The sequence below is a fragment of the Canis aureus genome, chromosome X (assembly GCF_053574225.1).
Source record: "Canis aureus isolate CA01 chromosome X, VMU_Caureus_v.1.0, whole genome shotgun sequence".
Classification (NCBI taxonomy): domain Eukaryota; kingdom Metazoa; phylum Chordata; class Mammalia; order Carnivora; family Canidae; genus Canis; species Canis aureus.
Genome location: NC_135649.1, coordinates 69,102,142 through 69,128,405, shown reverse-complemented (window position 1 = coordinate 69,128,405; position 26,264 = coordinate 69,102,142). Strand labels below are relative to the sequence as shown.

General features: G+C 37.2%; 1 protein-coding gene across 6 annotated transcripts in view; it reads right to left on the bottom strand.

The window, feature by feature from the left end:
* The window catches only part of TEX11 (testis expressed 11), a 323,813-nt gene that overhangs the window by 251,548 nt on the left and 46,001 nt on the right, over positions 1-26,264 (bottom strand). For all 6 annotated transcript variants that reach the window (XM_077890293.1, XM_077890296.1, XM_077890292.1 and 3 more), the window contains one exon: positions 1,965-2,050. In XM_077890293.1, the coding sequence (XP_077746419.1) occupies positions 1,965-2,050 (86 nt within the window). The remainder of the gene's footprint in view (positions 1-1,964; positions 2,051-26,264) is intronic.

The following is a 26,264-nucleotide window of genomic DNA, read 5'->3' as shown; positions in this document are numbered from 1 at the left end:
AGAGATACAAGAAGTATTATACAAGCAGGAAAAAGACACACTTCACATGAGGATACTACATGCAGAGTAAAATAATTCCTAATAGGAAGCAAGTTACATTAGCTACCAACTGTGACAGGTTTTAGATTAATTTTAGAGAAATTAAAAGTAATGTTAGAAGAGGAACTCAAAAATTACTCCTACTCTAACATACTATCTAACCAATTATTTATTCACATCCAAAATATCTAGCAGCACTGAGTTTAGGTTGTGAGGTTTCTTAAAGAAAATATAAACTGTAATCATGGTCTCAGACGGATGCTGAAGAAACAAGCTTTCTTTGGATTCTGAAAAGGAAAAAGCAGCACAGAGCTTTCACACAAAAGGTTAAGAAATATTCTCAATATAACCTACAAAAGGACTCTTCAGGAATCTAAAGCAGTCTCTGACCTGTAAGTCAAAGAAGGAGGGTATATTTCACTTATTAAGATCAACTAGATTATTTTTTATAGAACATCTTCAGGGTTTATCCAATTCTCCATGATTTTGTCCAATTCAAATGTCTTCTGTCATTTTTCCAATTTATCCCACTGTCCCTAACAAGAGATCACCAATTAGGAATTGCCCTATGCATAGTCTTTGGCTCTGTTTCATTCCATTAATTTTTCTTATTTACAGTCAATTTTGAAAAAACTCAATTCCTTAAATTCTTCAAATGCATTTCAATGATTCTTATGTCTTTTTTGTCATTTAACATATTAAAAGATCTTTTAAAAACCGTGAAAAAAATTTAAAAGAACATAAAGTAAAATGTTAATGAGCACTTATGAATGTGGGATTTGCAAAGGACTGAATGGGTACTTTCAAATTGTATATAACCTCTACCTTAAGTTAGTCACTGTTTTCAAAAGACTTAAGCCTATAGAAACACTCACTCTTCATCGCCTCCTTCTGGTGTAAAATTTATAGAGGAATGTGTTTAATTAGCAGCTATTTATTCCTACGGTATCACCAACTGCTCCCAATAGTTTTCTTAACACATAGATAATTAAAGCACAAAGAAAAAATTTTCCAAATATTAGCAGTATATGACAGAAAATGTGGCTGTTTTCTTTATGATATAGTTACTTGGGAAGTCAACAAGTAATCCACATTTGATTTCACTGTAATAAATATTAGAATAAACTAGTGGACTTGCCACATTAGTGTTCATTTATAGTAAAGAGCAAACATATTACCTAGAGATAGCAGCAATAGCTACCATTTGTTGACCGTTTCTGTCTCCCAAGCAAGTTATTGAACACTCTACAATACATGCATCAATGTATTTAAGCTGTACAATAATTCTAAAAAGTAGGTATCACAGTATTACCAATTTCCCACTGATGCCATAGATGACTCAAATTTTGAATGAGTTCATCTAATACTAGAAAGACTATCCACTGTGCTAAAATTCCTATTGTTAATAACATTGATAATTATTTTTGCCTCTTTTAAAATACGTTAAAATGTGATTTTTCAGGGCATTTGAAAATACATTACCAAGTTATTTTTATATCCCAAAAAGAGGTGGAAAATATAATCAAGCAGAGATTAAAATCATATATAATAACCACAGCTAGAATTCAAGTTCTTCCTGGTTTCCCCCAAACTCATCCTGATGCTACTCTTTACCAACCCACCCTTATACTCTGAGGCTGGCAGACACCAATATATAACAAAGCAAAAAAATTTTTCATATTCTTGATGGAGATACAAAGGAGGAATGAAAGAACATACTCTTACATTATATTAAGAATAGAATACATTTTCCTATCAACTGGCAACATACAAGAATGAACATCACATGTTAAATGAAATAAATTTAGCATGTTGGCTTTTGAAATCAGAGAATGTTTAAACTGACAAAGTACCATATAGTCAATATTAACTCAACTGCATGATGATATTCCTAAATTCACATTCATTAATTTTGTTTATATTACCTAAGCCAGAAAGAACTTTCTTCGTATTTATTCTGCTTGTGGGTTTCTACTCCAAAGTTGTAACAGAGAATGTGAAGATATCCGGTCTGCAATATTAAAAAAAAGTCAGATTTATTATTTCTTTAACATTAAAAACTTTGTAATAGTCAAGGGTCTTTAAGGCATACATAAAGTATTCTGTACATCAAAATAATCCACTATTCCTTATTAAAACCTCCCAATTATATAAAGAGGAGCTACAAAACACTCAGTTGGGGTATTAGTTATATATGGAAAAATAACACAATACATTACTGTTAGAACTTGAAAGTTACTTTGGAAGAGGAAATGGGAAACTTAATCATTGTCCAGCAAAAGGACAACCTCCTTTGTAGGTTGCCAGATCCAATAAGAGGCATTAGACCAATGAGTATAGTCAAAGAAAAAAAATCACCATAAAAGGGGATTGGGTTTTTCTTTTCAAAATCAAGACAACTTTTAAAAATTTTTGCAGTTCTGAAATGTGTCCAGCACATTGTATAGTCATAGTGCTTATTAGAAATAGTTCAATGAACCCTCTTTGACAAAAGTTTTCTTTACATAAATTACAACTGAGATAAAAGTAGGAATGAGTATGTGAATGGTGCCATAGGAAAACACTTTTTATGGATTGTCAGCATCTCAGTCTCTGCATCAGTGCCATATCTTACATAATTTTCATCTGTCAAAATACTGGGAAATGGCTTAAGAGAAAAATTTTAAATAATTTAAATAATTTATCCAAATATCCCTTCAGTGTTTATAAACATCATCTATCCAGAATCTGATTATACACATATAATGGAGTCCTTTGTAAGTTTTACCTGAGTAAAACTTCAATTAAGAATCCAAGATCTGAGTCCAGTTATTCATAAATAATGTGTAAAGACCTGTCTTCCTTCAAAAAAAGTTTCCTTTTGAATTATAGTACATTCAGAAAGAAATTCAATATGCACGCCTGAGCACTTCAGAGCTACTGTATATTTGAATCTAACATAAAGAATAGTCTTGGTAATGTGGGTCTGGCAAGAATCCAGAAGTACTTAAATGCATTCTTGACATTTCAGCAGAAAAAGCTTAACTCATTACATGCCCCAGATCCCATAGGTTCACACAGGGCCACATCAATTATACAGCTATACTGGAATAATGCAGCTCACATCCACTTGCTGCAGAGAGGCCTGTAACTAACTTGTACAGAAGAAAACGGAAAATAAAACTTTTGATGAACATCTAAGTGTATTAAGTCTTTATTCAATTTCCCGAGGATTTGTCTCTGCCCTCACAATACTTCAAGTGTACTTACATTAAACACTACTTCCTAGGGGAAAAGAATACAAAATAATAACAAACTTACAACAACAAAGCTATAAAATACTAAAATATCTTTTTAATAAACCCACAGCATATTTTCAATGTGATGACCAAAAAAATCTTTTAACACCAATACTGCTCTATGCACCCAATCATTTTTACATTCAATAATATTTACAAAGCAATCTCCTAACTCTCAGGCACTATATTTCAGTTATTACAGATAAATCAGTGAATAAAACAGACAAAAAACCCTGTCTGAGGTATGAGGTACTAAAATTCATAAAAATATCTCTTTAAAAATATCTTCCCAGGGCAGCCCGGGTGGCTCAGCGGTTTAGCGCTGCCTTCGGCCCAGGGCCTGATCCTGGAGACCTAGGATCGCTTCCCACGTCTGGCTCCCTGCTTCTCCCTCTGCTTGTGTCTCTGCCTATCTCTCTCTCTGTGTGTCTCTCATAAATAAATAAAGTCTTTTTAAAAATAAATAAAATAAAAAAAATATCTTCCCAGCCTTCCATGGAGTGCTAACCTCTCATTTTGCAAGCAATATACAATGGGAAAAAAATACAAAGAAGGCAGATCTAGAAATCTGTAGCTATACTGGCATATAGAAAGGGACTTATGGAAGCTCCAGGACCCATGGGATCTCTACAACCTCCAGCCACTGCTAAATCTACCACCTGAGAAAGACAGCTCCAACTGAATACTTCCTTTACAATGCCAACATGAGATTATATGGATGATTTTTATTTTTTTTAATTATATCTTTGTCCAGATGAGGCTACTAATAAATGACCTTTAAATCCAGAGTTCAGAGTTTGTATTTTATGTGGAAGGGGGTTGATAGAACTATATTGTTAGGACACTCATGATTTTTATTTTAAAGGTCAATAGAATTTTTTACTGTGTTTTTGATGAGCTTAAGGTTTAGATAGGGGATCTGAAAGTATATTGCAAGAAATCATATAATGAGAAGAAATGATCCAAAAGGTTAGAGAAGAGCTAACATGTCATTCACTTAAAAGGAATTAATGACTTAAATAAACTGGCTCAATTTCCCCAATAAATTTAGCATTTTGGCTTTTGAAATCAGAGAATGTTTAAACTGACAAAGTACCATATAGTCAATATTAACTTAACTGTATGATGATATTCTTAAATTCATTCATTAATTTTGTTTATATTACCTAAGCCAGAAAGATTTGTTATCTATCATAAATCTTCTAATTCAGCCCTTTCCTCTCTCTCTACATGTGTTTTTCCCTTTATCAGCACTAACTCTGTGTGAGAAACCAAGAGTTTTCTTTTTCCTAAACACTATGTAAGAGTCTCCTTTCATATATTTTCATATACTATTCAAGGTACATTTATTCTCCGAACCACATTAAAGAAAGGTGTCTGTCTTTTAATAATTTACAATGTGAAATAGAAAGCAACAGAGCCAGAGCTAAAAGAAAGAAATGGTAAAAACATGAAAACTCAAACAATCCAAGAGATTTTACAGAAAATTTTTTAAATTAATAAGAGTTCAGAAAAGTTGTTGGATATTAAATGAACACTTTTTTTTTATTGGAGTTCAATTTGCCAACATATAGCATAACACCCAGTGCTCATCCTGCCAAGTGCCCCCCTCATTGCCCATCACCCGGTCACCCAGCCCCCCACCCACTTCCCCTTCCACTACCCCTTGTTCATTAAATGAACATTTAAAAGCAGCTGCATTTGGGACACCGGGGTGGCTCAGTGGTTGAGCGTCTGCCTTGGTTCAGGACATGATCCCAGACTCCTGGGATCGAGTCTGCATCAGGCTCCATGCAGGGAACCTGCTTCTCCTTCTGCCTATGTCTCTCATGAATAAATAAATAAAATCTTAAAAAAATAAAAATAAAAATAAATAAAAGCAGCTGAATTCTTATACATCAATAACAATTTGAAAATATAATCTGAGCTATAGCTTATGATAGCAAATGAATATGAAATATTTTTATACAAAAAAGTACAAAACTATGTTGAAATACATTTTAAAAATTATATAAATTAGGATTTATCACATTCATGGATAGGAAGACTCAAAACTATATAGATAGCGATGCTCTCCAAATTAATCTAGAAATTCAATGCTATTTCAATCAACATCCCAATAGCTTTTTACCAAACTATCTCTAAAATGAATATGGAGAAGCAAAGTCTCAAAAAAGCTAAGACAATGGTGAAGAAGAACAAAGTAGGACCTGTCCTACCACGACTATACTAGGTTTAGGGGTGACTGGCTGGCTCAGTCATTGGACCATGAGAGTCTTGAACTTGGGCTTGTGAGTTCTAGCCTCACATCTGGTATAGAGCTTACCTAAAAACAAAATCCTAAAAAAAACAGACTAGGGGTGTCTGGGTGTCTCAGTCGGTTGAGCATCCAATTCTTGGTTTTGGCTCAGGTCATGATCTCAGGATTAAGAGATGGAGCCCCAAGTCAGGCTACATGCTCAGGAGGGAGTCTGCTTGAGAATCTCTCCCTCTGCCCCTTCCCTTGCTTGTACACACTCTCTCTCAAATAAATAAATCTTTAAAAAAGAAGACTATACTAGGTTTAATAATGTCCTCCCAAAAAAAAAAAAATAATAATGTCCTCCCAAAATTAATGTTTACCTGGAATGTTTATCTGTGAATGTTAGCTTATTTGGAAACAGGATATTTGCAATATAATCAAGACAGGCAAAATTGGATTGGGATGAACCCTAAAAGGACTGGAGGACTTATAAGTAAACAGTACTGGGAAACACAGATAAGTAAAAATGTAATTCTAAAAAACCCCCAGGGGATTCATCTAAACCAAAGGAATGTGGAAAAAGTAAAGCAGAGAAGCAAAACAGAAAAAAACAATATAAAACAAACCAAAATAAGCCAGCTTTAAGTTCCTATTAAAGACATCAGACTGGAAGATGGTGGAAGAATAGGGTCCCCAAGTCACCCGTCCCCACCAACTTACCTAGATAACTTTCAAATCATCCTGAAAACCTATGAATTCGGTCTGAGATTTAAAGAGAGAACACCTGGAATGCTACAGTGAGAAGAGTTCGCACTTCTATCAAGGTAGGAAGAAGGAAAAAAATAATAATAAAGAAATAAAAAAGCATCCAAGGGGGAGGGGCCCCCACGAGGAGCCGGGCTAAGGCCAGGCCCAGAGAAGCAGGAGCTTTACCAACCTTCCCGGACAGAAAGGGGCTAGCAGGGAGCTCCGGCAGGACCCCAGGAGGGGCGGGGATGCCCTCAGGCTAACAGAGGAGTTGGGCCCGGGGGAGAGCCCGCCACACCCTGCGGCCGAGCTCCCTAAAGGGCTGGAGCGTGGGCCCAGTGGGCCCCGGGAGCAGTTCCAGTGGCAGCTCAGGCGGGGGCTCTGAGCGGAGGGGGCTGCATGGCCCCGGGAACGCGATTCCAACAACGCAGGCCCCAGAGCCCAGGGCGCTGGAGGACACAGCCCAAGATCCAGCGCTCCCCCTAGAACAGGCGGAGGCCGGGAGGACACAGGACAGCAAGGACGCTCCTGCCCCCGGGCAGCCCCGAGCTGTGCAGACTGGCACCCCCCGCCCCCAGGAGCATCCAGGCCCCTGCGGACTGGGAGCTGCGGTAGTTACTGCGGGAGCTGACTTCAGGGCTGGATAGCTGGCCGCCACCACTGTTGTTGCTCCTGGTGTCACCTTGTACCTGGGACTGAGTAGGGGCCTCCCAGGATAAACAGCTCCCACTGAGCCCTGCACCTGGCAGGGGGCAGGGCAGCTCCCCCAGGTGCACACACCTGAGAATCAGCACAGCAGGCCCCTCCCCCAGAAGACCAGCTAGAAGAACAGGGGAAAAGCAAGTTATTGACCAAGAAGCGCTGAAAAGTTCCAGGGGAAGTCGAGAGATTTATAGTATATAGAATCAGAGGATACTCCCCATTGTTTTTTGTTTTCTGTTTGTTTCCACACACACACACACACACCCCTGGTTTTTTTGTCTCTCTTTTTCTCGTTTTTCCAGTACACCTTTCTTTTGGCCACTCTGCACTGAGCAAAATGACTAGAAGGAAAAACTCACCTCAAAAGAAAGAATCAGAAACAGTCCTCTCTCCCACAGAGTTACAAAATTTGAACTACAATTCAATGTCAGAAAGCCAATTCAGAAGCACAATTATAAAGCTACTGGTGGCTCTAGAAAAAAGCATAAAGGACTCAAGAGACTTCATGACTGCAGAATTTAGATGTAATCAGGCCACAATTAAAAATTGATTAAATGAGACGCAATCCAAACTGGAGGTCCTAATGACAAGGGTTAATGAGGTAGAAGAAAGAGCGAGTGACATAGAAGACAAGTTGATGACAAGGAGGGAAACTGAGGAAAAGACAGAAAAACAATTGAAAGATCATGAGGATAGGTTAAGAAAATAAATGACAGCCTTAGAAGGAACAATCTACGTTTAATTGGGGATCCCGAGGGCACTGAAAGGGACAGAGGTACAGAAACTGTATTTGAACAAATCATAACTGAGAACTTCCCTAACTTGGGAAGGGAAACAGGCTTTCAAATCCAGGAGATAGAGAGATTCCCCCCATAAAATCAATAAAAACCGCTGAACACCTCCACATTTAATAGTGAAACTTGCAAATTCCAAAGATAAAGAGAAGATCCTTAAAACAGCAAGAGACAAGAAATCCCTAACTTTTATGGGGAGAAGCATTAGGATAACAGCAGACCTCTCCACAGAGACCTGGCAGGCCAGAAAGGGCTGGCAGGATGTATTCAGGGTCCTAAATGAGAAAAACATGCAGCCAAGAATACTTTATCCAGCAAGGATCTCATTCAGAATAGAAGGAGAGATAAACAGCTTCCAAGATAGGCAGAAACTGAAAGAACATGTGGCCACCAAACCAGCTCTGCAAGAAACATTAAGGGGGACTCTGTAAAAGAAATAGGACACCCAAAGACATAATCCACAAAAACAGGGACTGAATAGGTATCATGATGACACTAAATTCATATCTTTCAATAGTAACTGAACGTGAATGGGCTTAATGATCCCATCAAAAGACGCAGGGTTTCAGAATGGATAAAAAAGCAAGACCCATCTATTTGCTGTCTTCAAGAGACTCGTTTTAGACATAAGGACACCTACAGCCTGAAAATAAAAGGTTGGAGAACCATTTACCATTCAAATGGTCCTCAAAAGAAAGCAGAGGTAGCCATCCTTATATCAGATAAAGTTTATCCCAAAGACTGTAGTAAGAGATGTAGAGGGACACTATATCATACTTAAAGGATCTATCCAACAAGAGGACCTAACAATCATGAATATTTATGCCCCGAATGGGGGAGCCGCCAAGTATATCAATCAATTAATAACCAAAGTTAAGACATACTTAGATAATAATACACTTATATACTTGGTGACTTGAATATAGCACTTTCTACAATCAACAGGTCTTCTAAGCACAACACCTCCAAAGAAAAAGAGCTTTAAATGAAACACTGGACCAGATGGATTTCAGATACTTACAGAACTTTACATTCAAACTCAACTGAATACACATTCTTCTCAGGTACACATGGAACTTTCTCCAGAATAGACCACATACTGGGTCACAAATCAGGTCTGAACCAATACCAAAAGATTGGGATCATCCCCTGCATATTTTTGGACCATAATGCTTTGAAACTAGAACTAAATCACAAGAAGAAGTTTGGAAGGATTTCAAACACGTGGAGGTTAAGGACCATCCTGCTAAAAGATGAAAGGGTCAACCAGGAAATTAGGGAAGAATTAAAAAGATTCATGGAAACTAATGAGAATGAAGGTACAACCATTCAAAATCTTTGGGATACAACAAAAGCAGTCCTGAGGGGGGAATACATTGCAATACAAGCATCCATCCAAAAACTGGAAAGAACCCAATTACAAAACCTAACTTTGCACCTAAAAGAGCTGGAAAAAAAACAACAACTAGATCTAACACCCAGCAGAAGAAGAGAGTTAATAAAGATTCGAGCAGAACTCAATGAAATAGAGACCAGAAGAACTGTGGAACAGATTAACAAAACCAGGAGTTGGTTTTTTGAAAGAATTTATTAGATAGACCATTAGCCAGCCTTATTAAAAAGAAGAGATAAAAGACTCACATTAATAAAATCATGAATGAGAAAGGAGAGATTGCCACCAACACCAAGGAAATACAAACAATTTTAAAAACTTATGAGCAGCTATACGCCAATAAATTAGGCAATCCAGAAGAAATGGACGCATTTCTGGAAAACCACAAACTACCAAAACTGGAACAGGAAGAAACAGAAAACCTGAACAGGCCAATAACCAGGGAGGAAATTGAAGCAGTCATCAAAAACCTCCCAAGACACAAAAGTCCAGGGCCAGATGGCTTCCCAGGGGAATTCTATCAAACCTTTAAAGAAGAAACCATACCTATTCTACTAAAGCTGTTCCGAAAGATAGAAAGAGATGGAGTATTTCCAAACTTGTTCTATGAGGCCAACATCACCTTAATTCCAAAACCAGACAAAGACTCCACCAAAAAGGAGAATTATAGACCAATATCCCTGATGAACACAGATGCAAAAATTCTCAAAGAGATACTAGCCAAGAGGATCCAACAATACATTAAGATTAATCACCATGACCAAGTGGGATTTATCCTTGGGATGCAAGGCTGGTTCAACACTCATAAAGCATTCAATGTGATTCATCATATCAGCAAGAGAAAAAACAAGAACCATATGATCCTCTCATTAGATGCAGAGAAAGCATTTGCCAAAATACAGCATCCATTCCTTATCAAAACTCTTGAAAGTGTTAGGATAGAGGGAATATTCCTCAGCATCTTAAAAGCCATTTACGAAAAGCCCACAGCAAATATCATTCTCAATGGGGAAACACTGGGAGCCTTTCCCCTAAGATCAGAAACAAGACAGGGATGTCCACTCTCACCACTGCTATTCAACATAGTACTAGAAGTCCTAGCCTCAGCAATCAGGCAACAAAAAGAAATAAAAGGCATTCAAATTGGCAAAGAAGAAGTCCAACTCTCCCTCTTTGCAGATGACATGATACTGTACAGAGAAAACCCAAAAGACTCCACCCAAGATTGCTAGAACTCCTACAGCAATTTGGCAGTGTGGCAGGATACAAAATCAATGCCCAGAAATCAGTGGCATTTCTATACACTTACCATGAGACTGAAGAAAGAGAACTTAAGGAGTCAATCCCATTTACAACTGCACAAGATACCTAGGAATAAACCTAACCAAAGAGGTAAAGGATCTATACCCTAAAAACTACAGAATACTTCTGAAAGAAATTGAGGAAGACCCAAAGAGATGGAAAAATATTCCATGCTCATGGATTGGAAGAATTAATATTGTGAAAATGTCCATGTTACCCAGGGCAGTTTACACATTTAATGCAATCCCTATCAAAATACCATGGACTTTCTTCAGAGAGTTGGAACAAATCATCTTAAGATTTGAGTGGAATCAGAATAGTCAGGGGAATATTAAAAAATGAAAACCAGAGCTGAGGGCATCACAATGCCAGATTTCAGGTTATACTACAAAGCTGTGGTCATCAAGACAGTGTGGTACTGGCACAAAAACAGACACATAGATCAATGGAACAGAACAGAGAATCCAGAAGTGGACCCTCAACTTTATGGTCAACTAATATTCGACAAACCAGGAAAGACTATCCACTGGAAAAAAAGACAGTCTCTTCAATAAATGGTGCTGGGAAAATTGGACATCCACATGCAGAAGAATGAAACTAGACCACTCTCTTTCACCATACACAAAGATAAACTCAAAATGGATGAGAGATCTAAATGTGAGACAAGATTCCATCAAAATCCTAGAGGAGAACACAGGCAACACCCTTTTTGAACTCGGCCACAGTAACTTCTTGCAAGATACATCCATGAAGGCAAGAGAAACAAAAGCAAAAATGAATTATTGGGACTTCATCAAGATAAGAAGCTTTTGCACAGCAAAAGCAACAGTCAACAAAACTAAAAGACAACCGACAGAATGGGAGAAGATGTTTGCAAATGACATATCAGATAAAGGGCTAGTATCCAAGATCTGTAAGAACTTATTAAACTCAACAGCAAAGAAACAAACAATCCAATCATGAAATGGGCAAAAGACATGAACAGAAATCTCACAGAGGAAGACATAGACATGGCCAACATGCATATGAGAAAATGCTCTGCATTACTTGCCATCAGGGAAATACAAATCAAAACCACAATGAGATACCACCTCACACCAGTGAGAATGGGGAAAGTTAACAAGACAGGAAACAACAAATGTTGGAGAGGATTTGGAGAAAGGGGAACCCTCTTGCACTGTTGGTGGCAATGTGAACTAGTGCAGCCACTCTCGAAAACTGTGTGGAGGTTTCTCAAAGAGTTAAAAATACATCTGCCCTATGACCCAGCAATTGCACTGCTGGGGATTTACCCCAAAGATACAGATGTAGTGAAACACCGGGACACCTGCACCCCGATGTTTATAGCAGCAATGTCCACAATAGCCAAACTGTGGAAGGAGCCTCGGTGTCCATCAAAAGGTGAATGGATAAAGAAGCTGTGGTCTATGTATACAATGGAATATTACTCAGTCATTAGAAACAACAAATACCCACTATTTGCTTCGACATGGAGGGACCTGGAGGGTATCATGCTGAGTGAAATAAGTCAATCAGAGAAGGACAAACATTATATGGTCTAATTCATTTGGGGAATATAAAACTTAGTGAAAGGGAATAAAAGGAAAGGAGTGAAAATATCAGTGAGGGTGACAAAACAGAAGAGACACCTAACTGGGAAATGAACAAGGGGTAGTGGAAGGGGAAGTGGGCAGGGGCTGGGGTGACTGGGTGATGGGCAATAAGGGGGGCACTTGATGGGATGAGCACTGGGTGTTATTCTATGTGTTGGCAAATTGAACTCCAATAAAAAAAATTTTTAATCAAAAAATTTTTAAAAAAGACAGCAGACTGAGTACACACAATTATCTCTGCCCTTTTGAAACTCCAATAAAATGACAGTACAGGGAAAATATTGCTGTAAAAAGCACATACCAAAAGTCACCATCTTATCAATTTTAAGTGTAAAATTTAATAGTTTTAACTATACTCATATAGTTGTGCAAAAGATTTATAGACGTTTTCATCTTGCAAAACTGAAACTGTTTACCCGCTAATCAATTCCTCATTTCCAACCCTTCTCCTAAGCCCTGTCAACTATCATGCTACTTTCTGTTTCTATAAGTTTAACTACTTTAGATACCTCATATAAACGGAATCATACAATATTTGGATTTTTATCACTGTCTTATTTCTGTTAGCATACTGTCCTCAAGGTTCATCCATGCTACAGCATTTAACAAAATGTTTTTTTTTTTAACGCTGAATAATATTCAATTGTATGTGTATACCACCTTTTAAAAAATCCATTCGTTGATGGACATTTGAGTTCCACCTCCTAGCTATTGTAAATAATGCTGCAATATACATGAGTATAGCAAATATCTGTTCAGGAACCTGCTTTCAGAAAATGAAGAGGAAGGGCACCTGGGTGACTCCGTTGGTTAAGTGTCTGCCTTCAGCTCAAGTCAGGATCCCAGGGTCCTGGGATCAAGTCCAGTAGCAGGCTCTCTACTTAGTGAGGAGCCTGTTTCTCCCTCTCCCTCTGCCTGCCACCTCGTACTTGTGCACGCTCTCTCTCTCTCTGTCAAATAAATAAATAAAACCTTTTTTAAAAGAAAGAAACTGAAAAGGACAGAAAAAAATGGGGAAAAATTCCATGCTGATGGATTGGAAGAACAAACACTGTTAAAATGTTTACACTACCCAAAGAAATCTACACATTTAATGCAATCTCTATCAAAATACCACCAGCATTTTTCCCAGAGCTAGGACAAATAATGCTAGAATTTATATGGAACAATCACGAAAGGCCCCAAATAGCCAAAGTAATCCTCAAAAAAGAAAAGCAAAGCTGGACACATCACAATTCCAGACATCAAGCTACATTACAAAGCTGTAGTCATCAAGACAGTATGGTACTGGCACAAAAACAGACACATAGATCAATAGAACAGAAGAGAAAACCCAGAAATGGAGTCACAACTATATGGTCAACTAATCTTTGGCAAAGGAGGAAAGAATATTCAATGGAAAAAAGACAGTCTCATCAACAAATGGTGCTGAGAAAACTGGATACCAACATGTTAAAAAATGAAACTGGACCACTTTCTTATACCATACACAATAATAAACTCAAAATGGATGACAGACCTAAATGTGAGACAGAAAACCATCAAAATCCTAAAGGAAAACATGGGTAGGAACCTCTTTGACATTGGCCATAGCAACTTCTTACTAGAAAAATCTGCAGAGTCAAGGGAAACAAAAGCCCAAATGAACTATTGAGACTTCATCAAGATAAAAAGCTTCTGCACAGCAAAAGGAAACAATCAACAAAACTAAAAGGTAACCTACAGAATGGGAAAAGATATTTGCAAATGACCTGTCTGATAAAGGGTCAGTATCCAAAATATATTAAGAACTCATCAAAAAAAAAAAAAAGATCTCCTCAAACTCAGGGTCCTGGGATTGAGCCCCATGTGGGCTCCATGCTCAATGGGAAGTCTGCTTGAAATTCTCTCTCTCTCCCTCTCTCTCTGCCCCTTCCCACTGCACTCTCTCTCTGAAATAATAAATAAATAAATAAATAAATAAATAAATAAATAAATATTAGTAAATAAATATTTTAAATAAATTTTTAAATAAATCTTTTTTTAAAAAAAAAAAGGAAACAAAACAGATGAACGTAGAGAAAAGGAAAGAAAAAGAGAGAGAGCCAAGCCATAAGAGACTCTTAACTATAGAGAACAAACTGAGGGTTGCTAGTGGGTGGCTGAGGGGCTAAAAGCTGATTGGTATTAAGGAGGGCACTTGTTATGATGAGCATTGGGTGTTACGTGTAAGTGATGAATCATTAAATTCTACTCCTGAAACCAATATTACACTATATGTTAACTACCTAGAATTTAAATAAAACTTTTTAAAAAAACTTTAAAAGTTGGAAATTGGGATCCCTGGGTGGCGCAGCGGTTTAGCACTTGCCTTTGGCCCAGGGCACGATCCTGGAGACCCGGGATCGAATCCCACGTCAGGCTCCCGGTGCATGGAGCCTGCTTCTCCCTCTGCCTATGTCTCTGCCTCTCTCTCTCTCTCTCTCTCTGTGACTATCATAAATAAATAAAAAAAAATTTAAAAAAAAACTGTAAAAAAAATAAAATAAAATAAAAGTTGGAAATTAGGGCACCTGGGTGGCTCAGAGGTTGAGCGTCTGCTTCGGCTCAGGTCATCATGATCTCAGGGTCCTGGGATCAAATTCCACATCATGCTCCCCACAGGGAGCTGCTTTTCCCTCTGCCTATGTCTCTGTCTCTTTGTATCTCATGAATAAATAAAATATTTTTTTAAAAATTGGAAATTAACAACCATTAATGAGGATGTGAAAAAACTGGAACCCTTGTACACTGCTGATGGGAATGAAAAATGGTAAGCCAATGTGGAAAACAGATACTTCATCAAAAAATTGAACATAGAAGAGTGCCTGAGTGCATAATCTGTTAAGCATCTGACTTTGGTTTTGGCTCAAGTGTCACAATATCAAGCATGGGGCTCTGTGCTCAGCTTGGAGTCTTCTTAAAACTCTCTCTTTCTCTCTCTCCTTTTGCCCCTCTCCCTGTGTATGTTTTCTTTCTCTCTAAAAATAAATTTAAAAGGGGGTACCTGGGTGGCTCAGTTGGTTAAGCATCTGCCTTCAGCTCGGATCATGATCCCAAAGTCCCTGGATGGAGTCCCACATAGGGCTCCCTGTTCAAAGGGGAGTCTGCTTCTCCCTCTCCTTCCTCCCTTCCCCCTGCTCCTGTTTTCTCTCTCTCTTTCATTCTCTTTCTCTGTTAAATAAAAAATCTTTTAAAAAAAGTAATTTAAAAAATCTTTTTTAAAAAGGTGAACATAGAATTATCATATGACCCAGCAATTCCAGTCCTAGATATATATCCAGAAGAATTGAAAACAGGTACTTAAATACTTGTACTCAAATGTTTATAACAATATTATTTACAGTAGTCTGAAGGTAGAAATAACCCCCAAGGCCCATCAACCAATGAATGGATAAAGAAATTCTGGTATGTCAATATAGTGGAATGCTATTCAACCATAAAAATTTAATCCATATGGGGATCCCTGGGTGGCTTAGTGGTTTGGTGCCTGCTTTCCACCCAGGGCGTGGTCCTGGAGTCCCAGGATCGAGTCCCTCATTGGGCTCCCTGCATGGAGCCTGCTTCTCCTTCTGCTCGTGTCTCTGCCTCTGTGTGTGTGTGTGTGTGTGTGTGTGTGTGTATCTCATGAATAAATAAATAAAATCTTTTTTAAAAAATTTAATCCATAAATATAGAAAAGTAGTTTGGGGCTGCCAGGATCTAGGGAGAGGAAACAATAGGGAGTGACTGCTTAATGGTTACAGAGTTTTACATTGGGATGATAAAAATGTTTTGACTTATTTCACTCAGCATAATACCCTCCAGTTCCATCCACGTTGAAGCAAATGGTGGGCGTTTGTCATTTCTAATGGCTGAGTAATATTCCATTGTATACATTAACCACATCTTCTTTATCCATTCATCTTTCGATGGAGGGTATTATGCTGAGTGAAATAAGTCAATCGGAGAAGGACAAACATATGTTCTCATTCAGTTGGGGAATATAAATAATAGTGAAAGGGAATAGAAGGAAAGAGAGAAGAAATGGGTAGGAAATATCAGAAAGGGAGACAGAACATAAAGACTCCTAACTCTGGGAAACGAACTAGGGGTGGTGGAAGGGGAGGAGAGTGGGGGTGGGGGTGACTGGGTGGCAGGCACTGAGGGGGGCACTTAACGGGATGAGCACTGGTTGTTATTCTATATGTTGGCAAATTGGACACCAATAAAAAATAAATTTATTATTAAAAAAATTTCGTAAATGTTTTGGAACTATATAGAAGCAATGGCTACATAATATTTTGAATATACTAAATGATCTTGTTCACTTTAAAATGGTTAATTTTATACCATGTGAATTTCACTTCAACAAAAAAGTTTTTTTAGAAGTTTAAAAAGTCACACATGTATGAATGTTTATAGCATCATTATTCATAATAGTTGATGCTATAACTCAAATGTCCATCAGCAGATGAATGGATAAACAAAATGTGGCATACGTATACCATGGAATATTGTAATAGGTCATTTCATAGAGACAGAAAACAGATTAATGGTTTCTAGCAACTGGGGAAGAAGGAGGAATGAGGATCAACTACTTAATGGTATGGGGTTTCCTTTAAGGATGACAAAAATGTTTTGGAACTAGACAGAGGTGATGGTTGCATAGCACTGTGAATATACTAAGTGCTGCTGAATTGTAAACTTTAAAATGGTTAATTTTGTTATATGAATTTTACTTCAATAAAAATAAGTATATTGGAGAAAAAAACTAAAAGACCCACCATGTTTCTTAATAGTAACATCAGAAGCTAGAAACCAATGAAATGGAAGCTTTAAAATTATTTTATTTTTAATCCATAATTCCACATCCAGTCAAACTATAAATTAAGTGTGATGGTAAAATAAAATATATTTACACATGCAAAGTCTTTAAATAAATTTATATCTCACGGGCACCAGGGTGGCACAGTCCATTAAGCATCCGACTCCTGGTTTTGGTCCAGGTAATAAAATCAGGGTCCTGAGTTTGAGCCCTGCATCAGGCTCAGCACTCAGAATGGAGTCTACTTAAGATTCTCTCTCTCCCTCTCCCTCTGCCCCTCCCACTCATGCTCTCATGCATTCACACTAAAAAAAAAAGTAAATAAATAAATAAATAAATAAATAAATAAATAAATAATTTTATATCTCATGCAACTATTCTCAGGAAGATACTGTAGGATATGCCCCCACAAAAATGATGGAGTAAAACCACAAAAAGACACAGAAATCAAGAAATAGGGATCCAACCTAATAGAGAACTGAAGGGAATTCCCAAGTCAATAGAGGAAGAATATCTCAAACAATTCTGTAACATGCCTAGGCAGCAACCTATCCAGATTAGAGCAGATCAGAAACTATGAGACAGATTTACTTGAACAAATGAAAATGATAAAGTAACTAAAATATTTTAACATATTGAAAAGTTTACATAATTAGGGGAGAAACAATATTTGGGAAGAGATCATATTAAGCACATGTAATACTTACTGATGTGGAAAACCGGTCCAATTAACTCCAGGGAAAACAAAATGTGCAGGGAAGAAAAAGTTATTCATAGTACCTTATATGATTCAATTACAAACAACATTTACATAAACATAGCAGTATAACCATTGAATATTAATCTAACCAAAATTATGGCATAACTACATAAGGATGATAGAGTGAGAGTGGAAGTAGAGATATGAGTAGCAGGGGAGGGGAGGCTGACAAGGATTTAAATTCATGTTCTAAAGTGGAAAGTCAATAGATGATACCTGAATCTAAAAAAAACTAAGTAGTAAAAAAACATCAAGTAGTAGTAGTATAAGAACACTATTCAGAGATATGAATGTAAATACCAAAAGAACCAACTAAAATAACTGAAAGTAGTTCTGCAAGATTAAAAATTGGTGTGGGAGGTGGGGCATCTGGGTGGCTCAGTAGTTGAGCGTCTGCCTTCAGCTCAGACGTGATCCTGGAGTCTTGGGATTGAGTCCCGCATCAGATCAGTCTGCCTGCAGGAAGCCTGCTTCTCCCTGTGCCTATGTCTCTGCCTCTCTCTGTGTGTCTTTCATGAATAAATAGATAATCTTTTTAAAAAAATGGTGTGTGAGGGTGTGATGACTTTATTTTATTTTGGGGGGAGGGGACTGATGATTTTTTAACAAGAATTGTAGAACTATTTTTCTCATTAAACGATGATCATATATACAGTGATAAAAAATAAAAATTATACATATAAAGTTGTAATAAAAAGTAAACCATACATATTTAAAAATAACAATTATTGGGGCGCCTAAGTGGCATAGTCAGTTGAGCATCCAACTCTTGGTTTCACTCTGGTCATGGTCTCAGGGTTGTAGAATCGAGACCCGCCTGGAGCTCTGTGCTAAGCACAGATTCAGCTTCAGACTCTTTCTGCCTCTCCCCACTACCCCTGTTCTCTCTCTCTCTCCCTCTCTCTTTGTCTCTAAAATGAATAAATAAACTTAAAAAAAAACAGTAACAGTAACAGCCAGAACTAAAAATAAATACTGATGTTTGTTAAAAGCATTAGTGTTCTAATGGATAAATAAAGAGCCTTACTACAATCAAGCTTTCCATATGCTGTAGGTATTTATTTAAAAAGTATAAAATTCAGTTAAAATTTAGTGGAACATGCCATTACAAAGATTCCAATGAGTCATTATTGAGTATGGAATGAAAGTTGATACTCTTAAGTGATTTATGCTCTCCCAGATACACAAAGCAGTGGGTGGAAAGGGTCAGAGAAAGCAATTATATCCCACCTAGCCTGTAATTGGCAGAAATCTGAATTTTACTTCCAGAGGCATAATGCAATTGTATGCCATGAGATTAGATTTTTATACAGAGAGATATGTACAAAATCTTATGTAAAATCATATGTTTCAAATATTTGGCTACAAAATGGTAACTTTAAAAAGGCAAAAGAGAATAAAATCATGGTAATAAAGTCTAGGCAGCCTACATTTCATTTAGAAACTTTGATCCTTAACAGAGCAGCAATGAAATATAAATGAATCTTGAACTAATTACTTCAAATGATTTTAGAGACCAACTGGCCACTTGCCTTGTGTAAATGAAAAGTTTTAGAATTATCTAAAAATTCTATACTAAAAATAAATTCTAGAGCAATCTGGAAATAGAAATAAAAGATAAAAGCAAGCTGAACACATGAATCAACTAATGGGAAAAAAATTCCAACTAAAGTCTCAAACTTTGAGGAGAAATAGGTAAAAGAATTAAGTAAGCAATTTGCTAAAAGAAATTTTTGCTATAAAAAATATACATATACACACACTCCCAGCTATTGCCCAGGGCTTCTCTAAATCAAGCACTAGGAATTTTTATACTGAAGGAACATTTGAGATTATGTTTTTATAGACTCATTTTACAGTTGTGGACACTAATTTTCAGAGAAGTAAATATCTCACCACTAGCCACACCAGGAAGTAGCTCCTTCTACAATGTTGTACATAGATCACAAGTCTTGTTTTGAGTAATTACAAGAGTCTCGAATACAAAAAGAGAGTCTCTATGTTCTACTTACCAAGGTAGGTAAGTATATGCAAAAGTTTTTTAAATAAATGCTCAAAGTGGAAGAATTTTCTAACTTTCACTAAATAAAGTTCAGTTAAACAAAATACCACTATGTCCTAATTATTCCCATCAATTGATTTTTCACTATGCACCTATAAAAGCTAGACATTAAACCAGTTATTTCTAACCATTTCTTTCTTTAATTTTACAACACCTCCATCAAGTTCCTGTAAGTGTTGTGTGGCATACGTTTACTTTAAAATAGAAGTTAAATGGGGAGCCTGGGTGGCTCAGTGAGTCAAGCATCTACCTTCAGCTGAGGTCATGATCCCAGGGTCCTGGAATCAAGCCCTTCATCAGGCTCCCTGCTCAGCAGGAAGCCTGCTTCTCCATCTCCCTCTGCCTGCCACTCCCCCTGTTTGTGCTCTCCCTCTCTCTCTGTTTCAAATAAATAAATAAAATTTATAGTTTAAAAAAAAACAGAAGTTAACTAAGTTTAACTTTCTTCAGAGTAGGTTTTTTTGGTTTTTGTTTTTTTAGAGCTTCATAAAATCCTCTTCCAAGGACTAGAGACATCCAGATGTCACGTCAGCTATTCCTGGTACCCAGTTTTTGTGTGCTTTCTCTTCTCTGTAAGAATAGCCACTTGAATTACAGGATTTTAGGAATTTATTTTTATAGTATTATAATTTTCCAGAGAGAAAAAACTCTGGAACTGAGTGGTTTCCCTGATAAGATTCCATGTGATCAGCTAGTATAAGAATGTGTTGTTCATCGCCCATGGGACAAGTATGGAGACTCAGAGCCTGAGGAGGGTAAGAAAGCATCTACATGGAGTAATAGCCAGGCATAGGGTGTTGGAGCAGGTTAAGGAGAGTGTGCATCCATGCAGGGAGGCACAGAAATGAAGAGCTACAGCATGAGCAGGTGGAGGAAGGCATCCTCACAGTGGAGAGGGTGGCAGAGAAGATGGGAAGTTGGTTATATACAGGGGATACTAAATTAAATAAGCAAAATAAGGATAATAGAAGCTAGGTTACTCATTACTGGAGAAGAAAATTAGAAATCTGGAAAGGGAAGACATTAGGATGAATACTTTGGCATTAGACTGAAATTGAACATATGGCTTTCAGCAGATTAAATACATGGTTAGATAAATAGCTATACAGAGATGTTACAGATAAATAATGGATGGAAATGTGAGTGTGTACATATAAATAACATATATATGTACTATATGTTGTATATAAATATATATGTATCTATATATACAAATGTGTGAATAAATAAAAACAAACACATACATTCTGTTCACTGAGAGGGTCTAACACCAGTGACATCCCAAAAGCAGTAAGCACACCTACTGCCCAGATCCTGCCTTCTAAATAACAGTTTCCACCAAAAGGAACCAAAACAACCGAGAGAAATAGCTAATTCCATGCCTTAAGTGAGGAGTACAGGATGAACTCGAACACTTTACACAGACAGAAAGGAAAGAAGTACTTACTCCAGGTGATGGCAATATGTCAAAAAAAGGCATAGAAGTCAATTTATAGGGGCCTTTAGTGGCAAAATCTGGGAAAAGGACATCAAAATAAATCGAGCTTAGTTCTAGATAAGATGGAATAAGTACATTCCATCGTTTCTCTCCCACTTAATGTAACTATAAAACCAACTGCATGAAACTATTTGAGGTCTCTGAAAAGAAAACAGTAGAAGGCAGACTGGGGAAGAATACCAGAATTCAAAGTAATACCAAGATGCTGGTGAGTTCATCACTCTTTTCCTCTGGTACATCATAGCCTAAATAAATGCAGCCAGAAACTAAGCATAAATTCTGTGGTACACACAGGGAAAGTATCCTAGTTCTGGTTTCAGTTAGACAGTGAAGAAATCCTGTTTTGGTTTTTATTTTCTCTTCCCTCCATTCTCCTGTATTATACTAAGTGAAATAAGTCAGATAGAGAAAGACAAAGGAGATCAATTATATGGTGAAGGATGATGTAACTAAACTTGTGCTGATCACTTCTTACTATATAAAAAGTGTAAAGTTGAATACCTGAAATTTATATAAATATATACATTAAAATTTTTTTAAATGTTAACATACAGTTAGTATATAACCCCAGCCTTTTCACTCCTAGAATACCTAGAAGAAATAAAAACACATGTCCACAAAAAGATTTATACATGAATGTTTAAAGCAATTTCATTTTATTAGATTTTTAAAAAGAGCTAAAAATTAGAAATAATCTAAATATCCATCTACAGGTGAATAGATAAACTAATTGTGATCTATCCATATAATGGAATTTAACTCTGCAATAAAAAACAAACTACTAGGGAGACAGTCTTTCACATACTAGCCCCCTCTCTTCCCAATATTGGCCTCACTGAAATAAATTCCTTTCTTGTTTCACCACCAAAACAAACAAAAACTACTGACATAAACAAGCACATGGATGAATCTCGAAATCATTATATGAAGTAAAAGGAGATAAATCATGATTCCATTTATATAAAAATTCAAAAAAATACAAACTAATCTATAAAGACAAAAACCAATCAGTGGCTGCCTGGGTAAAAAGGTGGGAGTGGGGAAGGAGGAACAGGAGATGAAAGAAAATTTGGGGGGGTTATGGAAAGGCTCATAATCTATATTGTGATGATGGTTTCATGTGCATATACATACGACAAAAGTCATCAAACTAGAAAATTTAAATGTATATGATTTACTGTATCTCAATAAAGCTGTTTTTAAAATGCCAATTTCGTGAAAGATAAAGACAGATTAAAGGATAGTAAAGAGATGAGACAACTAATTGCAAAGTATAATCCTGAACTGGATCCTGGACTGCTGTGGGGGGAGAACAAAATGCTATGAAGTAAACTATTTGGAGAATTAACAAATTAGACTATGGATTATAGATTAAAGTGCTTATGAATGTTAAATTTATTTAATTTGATCATTGTTCTGTGTTTATAAAGGAGAAAATATTCTATCATATTATATACACTGAGGTCATGTGGCTAGCTTAGTTGGTAGAGAAAGTGACTCTTGATCTCAGGGCCATGAGTTGGAGCCCCATGTTGAAGGTAGAGTCTACTTAAAAAAAATAAATATACACTGAAGTATATTTATGATGATGTATATGATGTATGCAGTCTTCTCTCAAAAAAGAAAATAATGTGGTGCCTGGGTGGCTCAACCAGTTAAGCATCCACCTTCAGCTCAGGTCATGATCCCAGAGTCCTGGGATCGAGCCCTGCATCAGGCTTTCTGCTCAGTGGGGAGTCTGCTGCTCCTTCTACCTCTGCTTCTCTCCCTGCTTGTGCTGTCTCATGCTGTCTCTGTGTCAAATAAATAAACAGAAACTTTAAAATAAAAAAATTAAAAAACAAAATCCAGAGAAAATACTATTTTAAAAACTTTTTTAAAGAAAATGATATATCAACAATTATAGAAAAAACATGAAAATTTAAATCGATCTAAAAAAAGTATTTCACAAATCCTACAACCTCTCACAATGAAATCACTCAGACTAAGAACAGAAAGGAGCTTCCTCATGATAACAGCTGTATATGGGGGTGCCTGAATGGCTCAGTGGGTTAAGCATCTGCCTTCAGCTCAGGTCATGATCTCAGGATTCTGGGGTTGAACCCCATGCCAGGGTCCCTGCTTAGTGGGGAATCTGCTTCTCCCTCTTTCTCTCTCTCCCCCCGCTGATGCTCTCTCTCTCTCTCAAATAAATAAATAAATAAATAATATATTTTTTTAAAAGCTACATATGAAAAACCCACAGCTAATCTCATACTCAATGGTCAAAAACTAAAAGCTTTTCCTCTAAGATCAAGAATAAGGGATGCCTGAGTGGCTCAGTGGCTGACTATCTGCCTTCAGCTCAGGGCGTGATCCCAGGGTCCTGGGATTGAGTCCTGCATCGGGCTCCCCACAGGTAGCCTGCTTCTCCCTCTGCCCATGCCTCTGCCTCTCTCTCTCTCATATGAATAAATAAATAAAATTTAAAAATAATAATAATAAAAAGATCAATAATAATACAAGGTTGCCAGCTTTCATCATTCTTATTCAAAACATTAGACGTAACAGTTATAGCAATTACACAAGAATTGTGTAATTGAAGGCATCCAGATTATAAATGAAGTAGTAAAACTCTCTACTCCCATGTGACATGATCTTATATATAGAACATACTAAAGAATCTTCTTTTAAAAAGCCTTTTTATGGATAATAAGTGAATTCAGCAAATCTGAAGGTCACAAAACACACAAAAATCAGTTGTATTTCTATATACTAGAAATGAATGTTCAATTAAGGAAATTAAAATAATTCCATTTACAATATCATCAAAAAGAATAAAATATTTAGGAGTAAATGTAACCAAAAAGGTATAGAATTGTAGACTGAAAACCACAAAACATAGCTGAAATAAATTAAAGAAGACTTAAATAAATGGAAAAACATCCCTATGTTCATGGATTGGTGTTAGAAGGTGGGGAGAGACTGTCCTCCAAATTGAGAAGGCACTTTGAGATTGAAAAATGAAATAGGCAACTCCATACAGTTTACAGTTTTATTTAGGGTGGGTAACTGACAGGATTGGGCAGATGATGATCAGGGCAGCTGCAGCTATTCTCCATAAAGTCTAGACCTTAGTCTACAGATTTTATTGAGCAAGGGGACACAAGGGCGTGCACTGTAGTGAGACCAAAGGGTCTGTATACACTTCAAAGAGTTTGCATGCACCTGAGAGCTCACATATTTTTAAGATTTTTATTTATTCATGAGAGACAGAGACAGAAACAGAGAAGAGAGAAAGAGAAAGAGAGGCAGAGACAGAGGCAGAGGAAGAAGCAGGCTCCATGCAGGGAGCCTGATGTGGGACTCGATCCCAGGTCTCCAGCATCATGCCCTGGGCCGAAGGCGGGCACTTAAACCGCTGAGCCACCCAGGGATTCCCAAGAACTAACATTTAACAGACGTCACAGCTGTATGTGTTCATCAAGATGGGAAAAAGACTATACTATCTCTAACACATTCATAAGAAGCTAGAACAAGCCTCCCCACATTCCAGCTTTGGTGGGTATTTCTAAGGTATTAATCTCCAAGGGGCCCAAAAACATGTAGCCCCAAGAGAGGTCACTGAATGGACATGAACAAGACTAAGGGACAAAGATGGAGTCAGTATTGTCAGCACACCTACAACTGGAAAACTTAGTATCACAAGATGATGATGCTATTCAAATAGATAGATTCAGTGTAATCTCTATCAAAATCCCAATGACCGTTTTTGAAGAAATGGAAAAATCTATCCTAAAATTCACATTAAATCTCAAGGGACCCAGGAGACCCAAAATAATCTTGAAATAGAAGAACAAAGTTGGAGGTCTCACACTTCCCTAACTTCAAATGTACAGCAGAACAAAAACTACAATAATCAGAATAGTGGGGTACTGGCATATGAATAGACATATAGACCGACAGAACAAAACTGAGTGCACAGAAATATAGTTTGAAATATATGGTCAATTGGTTTTTGACAAGGGTGGATGACCATATGGGGAAAGAATAATCTCTTCAAATGGTATTAGAATAACTGGATAGCCACATGCAAAATAATGAACTTGGACCTTTACCTCACACCACACAGAAAAATTAACTCAAAATCGATCAAAATCCTGAATTTAAGAGCCAAAGCTGTAAAACTCTCAAAGGAACACAAAAATCTTCATGACCCTGGATTTGGCAAGTTTCCTAAATGACACCAAAAGCATAGGCAACAAAAGAAAAACAACAGATAAACTGGACTTAATCAAAATTAAAAACTTGGGATGCCTGGGTGGTTCAGTGGTTAAGCACCTGCCTTCAGCCTGGGGTGTGATCCTGGAGTCCCAGGATCAAGTCCCACATCAGGCTCCCTGCATGGAGCCTGCTTCTCTCTCTGCTGGGCCTCTCTCTCTCTCTCTCTCTCTCTCTCTCTCTCTCTCTCTGTGTGTGTGTGTGTTTCTCTCATGAATAAATAAATAAAATCTTTAAAAAAAATTAAAAATTTTGTGCATCAAAGGACACTATGAAGAGAGTAGAAATACAACCCTCAGAATGGGCAAAAATACTTGCAAATCATGTAAGACTTTAATATCCAACAACCAAAAGACAAACAACCAAATTTAAAAACAGGCAAAGGATGGGGCACCTGATTGGCTTAGTCAGTTAAGTGTCTGCCTTTGGCTCAGGTCATGATCCCAGTGGCCTGGGACTGAGCCTTGCACAGGGCTCCCTGTTCAGCAGGGCATCTGCTTCTCCCTCTCCCTCTCCCCCTGCTCATGTTCCTTCTCTCTCTCTCTCAAATGAATAAATAAAATCTTTAAAAAAAAGTTTTTAAATAAAAATAGGCAAAAAAAATAGGCAGAGGAAAAAATAGGCAATGGACTTTAATAGACATTTCTCTAAAGAAGATATACAAATGCCCAATAAGCACATGGAAAGATGTTTAAAATAATTAGTTATCAAGTAAATGCAAATAAAAGGCATAATGAGAAACCACTGCA